Source organism: Filicampus tigris, chromosome 8, assembly GCF_054856515.1.
Source record: "Filicampus tigris isolate MCC_2025a chromosome 8, RoL_Ftig_1.0, whole genome shotgun sequence".
NCBI lineage: Eukaryota > Metazoa > Chordata > Actinopteri > Syngnathiformes > Syngnathidae > Filicampus > Filicampus tigris.
In genome coordinates, this window is record NC_141224.1 from 16,077,558 (window position 1) to 16,091,784 (window position 14,227).

At 40.5% G+C, this 14,227-nt stretch overlaps 1 protein-coding gene across 1 annotated transcript in view; it reads right to left on the minus strand.

Annotated features, from left to right (window-relative positions):
* slc6a3 (solute carrier family 6 member 3) overlaps window positions 1-9,870 on the minus strand; it is a 25,620-nt gene extending 15,750 nt beyond the window's left edge. The window contains exons 1-5 of the mRNA XM_086038301.1: window positions 9,602-9,870; window positions 8,342-8,491; window positions 7,588-7,798; window positions 6,942-7,073; window positions 2,133-2,349 (exon numbers count right to left, since the gene is read on the minus strand). Of these exons, the coding sequence (XP_085894427.1) occupies window positions 2,133-2,349; window positions 6,942-7,073; window positions 7,588-7,798; window positions 8,342-8,428 (647 nt within the window). The 5' untranslated portion in view covers window positions 8,429-8,491; window positions 9,602-9,870. The remainder of the gene's footprint in view (window positions 1-2,132; window positions 2,350-6,941; window positions 7,074-7,587; window positions 7,799-8,341; window positions 8,492-9,601) is intronic.
* Window positions 9,871-14,227: the final 4,357 nt, after the last annotated feature.

Sequence of the window (14,227 nt, forward strand, 5' to 3'; positions counted from 1 at the left end):
CATATCAATGCAGGGAGGGGTGTGACAGATGACACTAAATGCAGTCAAATTGTCTGCTGGTGGTTCACTGTAAATAGAACACTATCATTTGTCAGATTCCACTTACCAGAGAACTAACCTTGCCAGCTCTCTATCTAACGGGTTGGAACTTTCCCTTTTCCCCTACCCGCAGTAGCGGGGCCTCATGGGGGGATAGAAACTCTCTTAAGCCAGCGTCGAGGTAGACACATCTAGGTACTAACTGCCGTAGTATTACGAGGTCAACCCGTCTCTCGTCGCCCACTCTTAAACGCAATAGTGTTTTTCCTAATGTTACCTTATCGTCACTGTCATTTGGTTAAGTCCAAAAGAAGATAAATAAGTCCTTTTGTCGCCGCGTCTTACACTACAGAATCAAAAGGCAAAAATCTAACTTCATCCACGCAGCTCCTCGCTATGCGCCCCTCAGACTCCAGCCCATTGATCTCTGAAGACTGAGGCCTTTTATAGATCCTCATTCTTCTGGAAACTTTGAGATGATGCCATGGAAAATTCCACTGTGAAACACCTGATTCTCCTGACATTACCTCATCGTTCACCCTTGTCCGAATTACCTTTACTCCATATTTGGAAATCTGCCTTATCGCCCATCGGCCTGTGTTCAACAGAGCATATTGGTGTGTGACCATAAATCATATGTCCTGTTCAATGGCATACAGTCAGCATCACCCCATCATCTTCCAACAAATGTACAATGAAACATTGCTTTTATAAAATTCCACCATTCAGGCTAATACTTCATTTTTTATCCTAAGTCTTCACCAGTTTCTATATCACAATAAGTAATAATAAAATCAACCTTATGTTTCTCATTCACATTACTACATTTTTCTCCACATGTAATAATAGGCCTAACATAATTACAACTCTTATCACATGTAACATATTGTGAGAATATGTACATGGCACAAACATAGCATCTGGTAAACAATTACCGAGTATATCTGTGGCAGTAGATAAGCATGCAAAGCAGAAATTTAAAGGTTGTAGATAAACAACAACACATCAAAACACAGCAAACGAATGAAACATGGAAAATGATCACAACATATCATAGCAAATAAGTACAGCAAGTGCACAGCAAACATGCAGAGCAACTAGTACATAATACATCAATATAAAATTATATATATCATCTGTTGCATTGAATATTGAAAGAATGTTGCATTGAATCTGTCTCTCTGCATGAATTGTGGTCCTGTGTTAAAGCACTGGCGACCTGTCTAAATTTGAGGCCGAGAATTTAGAATTGAGGTAAATTTCCCCAATTCAAGCCAATTTTGCTCCTAGGAACGTAGTCCATTCAATATATTTACCAAATGATCCATCACTTCACCTGACCATGGCGCTTTTGGTAAATCTTTTATACTCTACGTAACACGACACATTCCAGCTGCGCTTGATGAAAAGCTTCAACTGTCACAACAAAACAACCCCTTTGCTCACTAGAATAGAAGACACCTGGCTAGCACCTGCTCACATGGATGCCAAATGAAAATAGATGCAATAGGAATGTGAATGACAAACCATATTCACAACATAAATATTAGAGACATCTCAGCATGATATACAGTCCAAACTAAACGACAATATTAAATGCAATAAATAATACTTGCATGACAATGTCAATGAGAAAAAAAAAAGATTATTATGACCTTTACAAGGGGTCTCATTCTAGTGTCCAGTAAGTTGTAGTTATTATCAGACTCCTTCATTCAACACAATTTTAAACAAATCTCTCTCTTGAGCAAGATAATGATCACCCTTTTGTAGGTGGAAAAGCGCTATACAAGTGAAAGCCAAAGCCCATTTAAAACAAGGATTAATTGCAACCTCAAATAAGAAAACAAAAAAACATGTAGCATTATGGCGTTCAAATTGAGTATAACACTTGAGTCTAGATCATTAAAGCTGGAGTGGAATAGTTTTGAAGCTGCGAGCAAGTTTTGCATGTAGCGAAATGTTAACTGTTTTAGGCAGTTATTTTTGTTTTTTCTTATCACTGCAAACTCCACCTTTATGCTTTACAGCACTTAGTGCACTGACATATACACTGTCACACTAAAGTAAGTGGTGAAGTTGTGCCAACTTACTCAAAGTACTCTTGAGCTGGAGTAGCCTTGTAAATGTCACTGATTGTGCTGTTGTCAGCCCAGTCAGAGCAATTTGGACTGTTCCAAGTGTTGTTGCAGTGCACCCAGGGGAGCTCAGCAGTGAACGAGGAGAAGAGGTAGAAGAGAGCCCAAGAGATGATGACATTATAGTAGAAGCCAACATAGAGGGAAATGAGGATCACTGTAAATCCTACACCTGTGATACAAAAACAATCATTAATCATTTCAAGTAAACATGATGACATTTGAAATTGAAGAAAAAAAGAATGCATATTTATTGTGAGTGTAACTATACTAAAAAAAAGTGCTGAATTTACTCAATTTTATTTTGACGAGTGGTTGCACAAAATAAAATAATTTGAATTCAAGATACATTTTGTAAGTAGATGTATAGTCTAATTTAAAAATGATTTGGATCCAGATGATTTTATTTCATGCAACCTCTTGATGAAATAAAATTGAGTGAATTCAACAACATTTTTTTTCAGTCTACTGCCTAATATAACCGTATACGGCAAGGGGCTTCAGTACTGTATACTATACTTAAGTGAGTGGCTTCAATGAGAGAGTTCTCAATGGACCATACACACCTCACTATGAGGCAGTAGAAACATGTATTTTCCCTATAAATACATATAATGCAGAATATTATTTATTGAATATGGTAATGAAATGATTAGAAAAAATTTTAAGTTAATTACATTGCTCAACATAAATCATACATACACTGGTATAGTATAGCTTAGAAAACCTTGAGTTTCCTTTCAGAATCACGATAATTTTCAGTAATGTTGCCAAAATGCATACAGACCAACCAAAGGTTAGCAAAGACAAATTGTAAGTCATAAGCATTGTGGATGCAACTGTCAAACAGCAATGCCCTGTATTTGCGCCACATGCGACTGCACTGTGCCTCCATCTCCACTGACTCTCATCTTCCCTCCCTTTTCTTCAGATACATTGATCTTGCGGGCAAACCAGCTTGTTGATCAGGATAATTACTGTCAATATGGGCATGTGTATGTATGCATTTAAATAATTGCTGCTATCCCCCACTGAGAGGCAGAGAGTGACAGTGTGAAGTGTGTGATTAGAACGTCAATGTTTCCTGTGGAACCCTGATAGACAGCACATGTTCACATACAGGAGGCCCACGCTGGCAGAGACACACAAACACACACTCTCTCTCTGTCACACACGAGGGGCTTAAACACAACTATGAGCCACCTTCAGCCCGACAAGGACATCACAGGACACAGGATGGATGTCTGGTGTCATGCTGAGAAGCAACAGATGGTCTTGGTGATGGTCTGGCAAGATATTTGCATGTAGCAAAAACCCATACAGTAAAAAAAAAAAAAAAAAGTAAATAAAAAGAAGTACCTAAAAAAAAAAAATAATCCAAACAGATTGCATCATGATAATTTTCAGTAATGTTTTCATCATCATCATCTCATCATTGTTTTTGAAAAGCACCTGGAGAGATTGTCAGCCACTGTTTGACAAAAGCATTTGGACAATCAGAACAACAGTCTAAAAGCCTAATTTTCATTTGTTTTCCATCTGAGTGCAACCAGAACCTGATGTTCTGGGAGGATAAACAATGCCTGTCGGCGCTTGACACAGACGAGTGAACAAAAGTAGGACTGGCATGTAAATGGGCAGGCAAGTGGGTAGGCAAGCAGACACATGGACATGTAGGCATTGAAGAGAAGTCAACTAGTTGGCAGTGTAGTGGGAAGTTAGATGGACACATGAACAGACTTTGATGGATTAAGTGGATCACACATGCAAAACATGTACAGTACGTATACTGACATTAGCTACACAATCCATTGAGCTCCAGTACAAGAGCAGGTTTTAATGGTAATAGTTCAAATGGATTAGCTCGCTAAGTGAATCATGTTGCTAAGTGAAGGTCAGTCATGTGCTTAGTAAAATGCTAACATTAGCCAAAAATGTCCACCGTGTCAGCAAGTGCACATATTTTGCTGTCTGTATGTAGTTTGGCTGCTTGTAGTCAATTTAGAGCAACTTAGTACCCTCTCCACAGGGTCCGCACAGATGAGCAGTCTCTGAATGTCTGTCTCCATCCTTCTGTAATCCCCAATAATCTCCTTTGTTTTGGGATTTTATTTAGGATCAAGTTGTTATGTTGACACCGCACTAACAGTAGATCCACCTCATCCCGGTATGCTGATTCATCCCCCCAGAGATGAGCCCCACCACAGTGGTATCATCCGCAAATTTTATACTGCTATTGTTGCGGTGGATGGGGGCACAGTCATAAGTGTAGGTGAAAAGCAGGGGATTTAGTACACAGCTCTGGGGGGTATCCGGTGTTGAGGCAAATAGCTGAGGAGAAGTTGGGGCCGATTTTCACCTATGGGAGCGCTTCGGCAGGAAATCCTCAATCCATAATCCAATGGCACACCCAGACCTGACACCTTATTCACCAATCTGCTGGGCGGGATGGTATTAAAGGCCGAGCTAAAGTCTACTAAAAGCAGCCGGTTGTAACTCCTCTGCTGCTCCTGGTGGGACAGAGCAGAGTGGAGAACTGTAGCCACAGCACCCTCCGTGGACCTGGTGGCTTGTTAAGAAAACTGGTGAGGGTCAAATCCTGGGGGGAGACAAGAACTCATGTGGACCAGGACCAGTTTTTCAAAGCATTTCATGACTATAGGTGTCAGCACTACCGGACCATAATCATTCAGTCCACTGATGTTTTTCCTCTGAGGGAGGAGGACAATGATGGAGGACTTCAGGCAGGGAGGGACAGTTGCCTGGCTTAGGGACCAGTTGAAAATGGTGGTGAAGATACCAACCACCTGATCGGCATAGTCCCTCATCACCTGTCCTGAGATGCCGTTGGGACCCGCAGCTTTCCTTGGATGCACTGTCCTCAGCACATGCCTTAACAGTTGTTCCTACAGTGTCAATATGTGGCTGCTGTGAGCAGGTGCTGTGAGTAGGTCATCCGTCTCTGGTGGCTGCACCTCAAAGTTTCTCCTGGTAGCACACTTAACGTGTTGATAGAAGTTGGTGAGCACAGTCTTTATAATTAAAATTACCTGCTGTGATGGTCACAGTCTCTGGATACTTGCTTTGCTGAATGCTTACAATGTCATAGTAGAAGTAGTCCAAGGGCCGAGTTAGCATTAGCATAAGGCAGTATGTACCCAGCAGTACAGCAGTGATCATGACAACGGTGAATTTTCGGGGCAGATACATGGGTCGGTACTTTACAGTCACATACACCAAATCTGAGGAGCAGTGACTGCTCACAGTCTTAGAGTTAAATGTACCATCTTCTGTTCATGTACATGCACAACCCACCTCCTTAACACTTACCAGGGACCCATGTTTTGTTATTCCGTTGAACTGTGCGAACTGTTAGCTTAATAGCTGCATTTGGGATGGATGAATGGAGCCAAGTCTCCGTAAAAAGCAGGTTGGAACGGTACTGAGATGAGGCACAAAAGTTCTCGAGCAAAGTTTTATGAACTGATGAGACTGAGATTTATGGAGAAAGAAAGGGTCTGCTTATGATCCAAAACAAACAAGCTCATCTGTGAAGCATGGTAGAGATAATGTCATAGCTCGGGCTTGCATGGCTGCTTCTGGAATGGGCTCCCTAGCTTGTATTGATGGTGAAACACAACATGATAGCATCAGAATGAATTCTGGAGTCTACAAAACCATTGCGTCTGTCAATTTACAGTAAAATGCATCCAAACTAATTGAGAGAAGCTTCATCATGCAAAATGACCCAAAACACATTGCCAACAGAACAAAGGACTTAATCAGGGGGAAAAAGTGGACGATCTGGACTGGCCAAGTCAATCACCGGACCTCAACCCAATACAGTAAGCATTTCACTTCCTGAGGAGGAGACTGAAGGGCAAAAGCCCCATAAACAAACAAGTACTCATTTTGTACCAACAAAGAAAGTACTCAGTCAGAAACTCCACATACTTTTCAGAGGTTATTTTCACATATTGAGGATCCCAAACGAGGCCAACCAGCTGTCTCCCCATGATTCCATCTCAAAACATGACTCCGCAACCTCCCTGTTGACATTGGAGCCTTGTTGGGACATGGTGGCCATCCAACAATCATACACTATTCCATCCATCTAGACCACCCAGAGTTGCACAGCACTAATCAGTGAACAATCGCATGCTGCAAGGAACACTGCTGCATCATTGGCTGCTATGGGCATAAAAGAGGAGAAAATCATGGTGTGCATCACACCCTCCCCCCCCCCCCCCCCCCGCGACTCCACCCGCCCCCCAAACTCCCCTGATCTCAACTCTGCTCCGAACCTTTGGAGCATCTTCAACAAAAGATCTATGAGGGTGAAAGGCAGTTCACATCCAAACAACAGCTTTGAGGAGCTATTCTGATATCCTTCAAATAACTTCACGCAGAAAATCTGCAAAAACTCACAATTTCAGTGGATGCAAGACTCGTAATGCTGCTATTAAATAAGAGGTCCCATGTTAAACTTCACGTTAAGATGGTTTGGATTGAAATAGCAAATAAAACCTCAAATTTTTTACTGAACAGATTTTTTTTAGTACAGTCTCTTCTGAATCATCCTGAGATGTAAGTCTAATATTTTGGTTCAATACAATGGCTCTCTGTATGATTCATATTGTTAAATTAATCATTTTCGCAATGTTAAAATTGAGCATTATCTTTACAAATTCAATCAAATATCAGCAACTTTACATGTATTGGATACTGGTGTACCTAATGTGTGTATGTGCCTTTAAGTCATACCTTTAAATATGGGACATATTTTCCAGACCCCTGCAGCTCCCTCTCGGTTGTACTGTCCCAGAGCCAGCTCCATGTAAAAGAGAGGCATGCCTGCTATCACCATAAAGAACAGGTATGGCACCAAGAAAGCACCTGTACACACACAGACATGTTTTAGTTCTATATCTTAAAAAGACATGTCAATAATGCATGTTTAGCAGCACTGAACATCCTTTAGAACAGGGTGTGAGCCTTGACGATGGCTACAGCTTTTAAACCTAATGAGAGCTCTATGTTAAACAGCCATAATTAGTGACCATAATCGTTGGAGCTAATCTATTCAGAGCAGCTGTGGTTGCTTTTTTATCCTTATTTTGATCTCTTGAAAGGGTTGAAAGAATTGGGGAAAAAATAGGAGACGATACACACTTTTTACACCCTTACAAAAACGAGAAACATTCTTAATTGAAGGATGTGAAACTTCCACCTTCATTTCACCTTTTCTAAATCTCTCTCAATAAAACTTCAAATGTAGACAGTGTCACCCTTTTGTTTCCACCTCAACTATTTTAATAGAGGAGGCTGATTTTCTGTCACAACTACCCCCAGGCCCCCACCCACCCATTACATCCAACTTCCCAAATTCATCCATCGGCTTAAAACTCACCTCCTCCATTTTTGTAGCAGAGGTAAGGGAACCTCCAGACATTGGCGAGATCGACCGCGAATCCGATCACCGATAGCAGGAAGTCAATTTTCTTTCCCCAGGTTTCTCTTTCCTCCTCACCGCTGGGGCTGGTCTGAGTCGTGGTCGGAGCCACGAGGGTGGTGGAAGTGAACTGGACCCCATTCTGCTCCTTCACAAGAATAAGCTCCACCTGGAGTGTTACATTCATGAGTTACCATATCTGACCATCAGTATGACATAGTTTTGAACATTATCGTGTTATATTTAATTCTTACGTTATTGTGTGTTTAATGTATCATAAAGGATGGGAATAATGATATCTCACTAGCCACAACATTAGATACATAAAGTATGTTCAATATTCTCAGCATTATAAAAAAAAGTCTTTTACAAAGATGCTAATGCATTGGTGTAGAACAACACTGCACACACTTCTTTTCGCCTCATGTAAGTGCAATTTAGTGCAGTTTGGCACCACAATTCCACACCTTTCTGAGTGCATCAATGAAAACTCAACATTTACTGTTATTTCACATATAATGGGACAGCTGTAACATTGCATTAGATTGCATAATTGTCTTAATATATAGTATAATGTGTAATCAAAGTAGGAAAACATTCTCTCACTTTCCACACAGCTATCACATTTAACTCTTTATGAACAACAATTAATGAACCATTTCTATTACAGTATAGCACACATTTGACACACATACAGGACATCTGCACTGACCTCTTTAGGACCCATAGCATTGGAAGGGTTTTTTTCTGGCCCTACGACTGATGACATCAGGCTAATCGGGATTCTATCCTTCAGCATGGAGGGGTACTCAGCTTTTGGTAAAGGCAAATAACCCCGATTATGGAAGACGGAAGCAGATGACTGTAGAAGAAATATAAACATAGTTTAACTATTCCCGTGCATTAAAAATGAGATCCCGGATCAACAAAACATTCATCCACATCACTTATATCTTCATTAGAGTTACAGGTATGCTGGATCCTATCCTAGCGGACTTTGGACAAGAGGTGGGTTACACTCTGGACTGGGAGACTGTCAATCACAAGATTGTAACGCACATAGACATCCATTCACATTCACACCTAGGGACAATTTCTACTCTTCACTGAACCTATATGCATGTTTTGGTAATACGGAAGGATGCTGGAAACCCATGCAAGCAGGTGGAGAACATGCAAACTCCACACAGGGAGGCTGAAGTTGAGATTTGGACCCCAAACCTTAGAACTGAGGAAGTCGCCCTAACCAGTACCCCACTAGTGCAGTACAAATCTTATACGCCCAGCCTAATTAAATTCACCTTAAATTTTTAAATTCTGTTAATACAGAGTATGCTGTTATTACTTTGTTTCTGGATTTGTATAAAAAGAGATTAAGGGGGGCATGACAAAAAGCAACCAGGAATGATGGAGAAAATCACATGCATGGGAAGGTGTGGGGGTAGGTCTCTACAGGGCCACTGTCACACGCTCATTGCACTTCACACTTGTTGATCGCCATTTTGATAACAACTAACATTAATACGCTCAGCACATCATTCACCTTTTAGGTCAAAAATTCTGCTTTGCTTCACTAAAATTAGCTGATTATAATGCATTACAAAGTAAACTATTAGATTATCACCAGTATAAATCCCCAAATAAATGTCCTGAAATATAGTCTAAGTAATTAAATAATACGTCAATAAATAATAAAAGAAACAACAAATGGAACACATATGGCGATGTTTTATTTCACCTTAGAAATTCTTTTTTTTTTTAAGAAAAAGGTTGTTCCTACCATTTTAGTAAAACATTGACATTTCATAATTTTAACTAAAACAACTTTTCAATTTCAAATGCAACTCTCTATGAATCAAATAACTAAATTGATATACACTGCAAACATTACCATAAGACAAATTTGATTATAATACTACATAGTATACATATATATGCGAACAAGGTAATTCTTGTTTGGTACAAAACTCACCGTTTACCAGTGTCAAGTGAAAAGCTCCCTCAGTTGACGATTTGGTTTGTCAACTTCCAGTTGTGTTGCGGTTCCTCGTTTGGCTACAAATAATACTTGACATTTACTTCATATGTTAAAATTCAGAAACTACCCCAAATAAAACAAAAAAATGTGCACAAATCACAGTGACAGATAAGGCGAAGGACAGAAAAAGATGAAAAAGAACTGCTAGTCAATGATGAAGTGGCAGCCTCTTTGGCTACCAGAAGACCGTGTGGTCTGCTGTGAGGATCTGTCTGCAGGACCACTCTTGAAATATGAGGAACAATCAACAACACCCCCCTCCCACACCTCTCCACCACCACTGGGTCCCTCTGACCACTCCCTCCTCCCATCCTCACCATGCCTTTGTCTATTCCTCCTCTTCACGATCCAAGTCAGTGTAAATTTCCTCTCTGATGAGAATCATCCAGTCTCTCTGGAAATTGAGGATGTTAAAGAAGAAACATTTTCTATTTAATTAGTAATTCTAGAACTGTTGGGCAGATTCCACCCCCTAAACCAGATGTATAAATAAAATCAATTTCCAGAAATGTAATTGAATACGTTGTTGATGTTGATAGTTACAAAATTGCGGTTACCAAAATGTCTTGAAAGTAGATGTAACACATTTAACTGTAGAGGGATCCTGAAATTAACGTTATTTTCTTTTCAAGACCAGTTAATTCAGCACTTTCAATCTACGTTCTGTAATGTATTTGATGATAGTTGCAGGAGAGATGGGAATTTTAAATCCTTTGCCCTCGACCAAGGTGCCAGTCGCCCTAAATGTGCGGGGGCATTTTCTGACATTGTTCTCCTTGTGCTCATATGACCACATAAATAGTCTTTTGAAGTGCGGATTTCAAATCACATATCCTTCTCGATCAGCATTGCCATGATAAAACACGTCTAAACTCAGATCAGGGGTATCAAACGTTTTTTGCCTCGTTGTAGTTCCAGATTCCCTCAGAGGGCCGTTACAAGGGTGAAACGAAATGAATGTTTGTCTCATCATATTATTACATAATGTACTGGTATACACAACACATTGTTGGATTACTAGTTTTGAAGTTAGAAGTCAAGGATAATTGTTCAATTATTTTTCAAGTTACTGTAAAAATTGTCACAAATTTCTCAACATTATTACACATGACAATTTTGGTACAGATTTTAGCAAGCACCATGGAAGCTGACATCATTTGCTTTTGGGGCCCACATAAAATGATTTGGCGGGCTGGATCTGGCCCCTGGGCCTTGGGTTTGACACCTGTGCCTTAGAGGAAGTGCAAAGAGAACAATGTTGGCCAACGATTAGGAATACATTTCAGGATGAACCTAAAATGCACTATAGTCTTTTAAGGTGACCCTAATTTGACCTTGTCTAAACCTCTGAATGCACGTCCAGTTGTTCATTCTCAGAGAAGGCCACAGAGTTTAGAGTGTCTCAGAGTGTCATTAGTAGGTTGCAACAGAAATGCAGAGGGACTGGAAGAGTCACAGAAAGAAATAGAAATGAATTTGTTGATTCATACATCAAATGCCGGGAGTCAATTCTGCCATTAGGCTCTTTGTTAGAGAACAGCAAAAGTCTTGAAAAGTTGGACTTTTGCATTGAAAAGTAGGGGTCAAATTAATTTCACCTGTAAGAGTGCCTCTCAGGTATAGCCTAAAATTTCACCTGAAAGTCAAACATCCCTCAGTTTATGTGCGTAAAGTAATACTAAATAAAACTGTACTATACGTATTTGTAACATCTGAATGAAATACTTGATAGTATTTGACTTCCTCAATAGCCAATGAAGAGCACCAAATCCAGAGTGTCATTCTTCAAGACACTTGGTGGTGGTGAATCTCACCCCTGTTTTACTTACGAATAACTGAGCCTTTTGGGGATGCTGCTTTTATACCCAATCATGACACTCACCTGTTTCCAGTTAACCTCATGTTAACCCTGTGGAATGTTTCAAACAGTTGTTTTTGAGCATTCCTCAAATTTCCTAGTTGTTTGTTGCCCCTGTCCCAGTTTTTTTCAGAACATAGTTTGCAAAAAACATTAAGATTTATCAGTTTGAACATTAAATATCTTTGTAGTGTATACAATTGAAAATAGGTTGAAAAAGATTTGTAAATAATTGTATTCTGTTTTTATTTACCTTTTACACGACATCCCAACGGGGCGGCACGGTGGTCGACTGGTTAGCACGTCCGCCTCACAGTTCAGAGGTTGTGGGTTTGATCCCGGCTCCGGCCTCCCTGTGTGGAGTTTGCATGTTCTCCCCGTGCCTGCGTGGGTTTTTCCCGGATACTCCGGTTTCCTCCCACAATCCAAAAACATGCTTGGTAGGTTGATTGGACACTCTAAATTGCCCCTAGGTGTGATTGTGAGTGCGGTTGTTTGTCTATGTGTGCCCTACGATTGGCTGGCAACCAATTCAGGGTGTCCCCCGCATACTCCCCGAAGACAGCTGGGATAGGCTCCAGCAATATCTTTACTTGCAATGTCCAGCTGACCTACAGTCAGTCAGTTCTGACACCTCAAACTCACCCATTTCTAGTTAAACTATAACAAGACAGGCACCAAATAACACAATCAGACAGCTCCCCACGGACAGATTTATGATCTTTATGTTCAGAATGACAGCCTGTTGCTTGCAAGCCAATCACAATGATTAATCAGCCACTAAACAGCCACCAAAGCACCCACACACCCTCAAAGTACAATCATCCATCAAGCCTCATATCAGAAATCATTGGGTCGATGTAAGCTGTGGTGGGTGTATGAGTTTTTTCCCCAATGGCTCAGACAACAACTATAATCGAGTGGGTTGTTTTCATAAATGCAACAGCTGTGACCCACAGAGAGGAAGGGCAGAGGATGACGAAAAGAGCAAGACATGAGGTGAAGGGAGAAGGACAAGAGAAATAGAAATGGCAGGTGAAATGAGGCAGGAAGAGGCAGCAAAACGGGAGTCGTGTTTTTCCATTTTAGCACAGAGAATGCAATCTCATTCATTTATGAAGGGTCCTTCATACAGCATATCGTCGCTGTCATGTGAAAAACACTTATCTCCATTTTTTTTTAATTTTCTTACTTTTACATGAATGTTTCCGTGTTACAGACATCACATTAAAGTGAAAATTAAAAAAGTTTCCAAATTGGAGATAAGTGTTTTTCATAGGACAGCGACGATATAGTACAAATATTGCCAAAGGCTTAATTAGAAAAGATACAATTTGTAGGTATTGTATGATAGAATATTTAGTTGTTGACATAAACACTCCCTGTGTTTTTCCCCCATCTCCACATGTTTGATAAACAATTCAAAGATGTGTGTAAAATGTGGAGAGACAACGATAAGGAATGGGGACACATTCCTTGTTTATTGAGGACCGTGCCACCATTTTTAGACAATTAAGAACATTGCCCCAAAACACAAATTTCCAGATTACCTTCTGAGAAACCCAGTGGGGGCTCATGTATTTAATGAATAAACACTTGGCTGTCATTAGGATTGTGATATCCTGACCACAATCAAAGCTTTAACAGCCGAAATATTAGTTTTTGAACCAACGCTGCGCTGTCTGAGCTACTGCCCCTGGCAACTGCTTTGTTTCCGAGCTATATTGGTTCGATTCACAATCTCAGAAATTATTATAATGCTGCTCTGTTAAATGCGCCTGACACCGTAGCACCATTAAGACCTAAAACTCGTCCTAAACGGCCTACTCCGTGGTTTACTGAGGAAACCCGCTCACTTAAACAATCATGTAGGAAGCTAGAGCGCAAATGGCGTGTGACTAAACTTGGTCTTCTATCAGGCATGGTGTCATAGTTTACTAATATACAAAGAAGCACTCGCCTTAGCCAAAACTAATTACTTTTCCAGATCAATTGTTCTAAATAAAAACAATCCTAAATATGTATTTGATGCAGTGGCAATGCTAACGCAACAGCTGCCGACCTCCTAAAGCTCCTCCCATTCAGCCCATGACTTCATGCAATTCTTTACGCAGAAGATTGAGCGCATTCGGGACGAGATTAAGGACACCGCTCCTAAAACCCTGTTGAATTCTGCGAATACTGATGCTAGCAGGGGTATTATGGCTGATAATTGTCTGACAACCCTTTCTCTTTTTAAAATAGTATCTCTTGAAAGCCTAACAAAATTAGTTGGTGCGGTAAAACAGACAACTTGTATGCTCGACCTGCTTCCTGGTAAACTCATCAAAGAATTATTTACAACCCTAGGACCCTCCGTCTTAAATATCATTAACTTATCACTCACCTCGGGCACTGTACCAGCAGCTTTTAAGACCGCTGTTATTCGACCTCTGCTTAAGCGGCCAAACCTTGATCCGGAGAACCTCAGTAATTAGGTAATAGGCCGGTTTCTCCTGCGAAAATTCTCGAAAAAGTTGTAGCGCAACAACTTAGTGACTATATGGCCGCTAATAATCGATTTGAAATTCTTCAGTCAGGATTTAAAGCCCATCACTCGACTGAGACGGCTCTTGGTAAAGTGACTAATGACCTTCTCCTAGCTATGGACTCCAACACCTCATCAATACTACCCTTACTTAACCTTAGCGCTGCTTTTGACA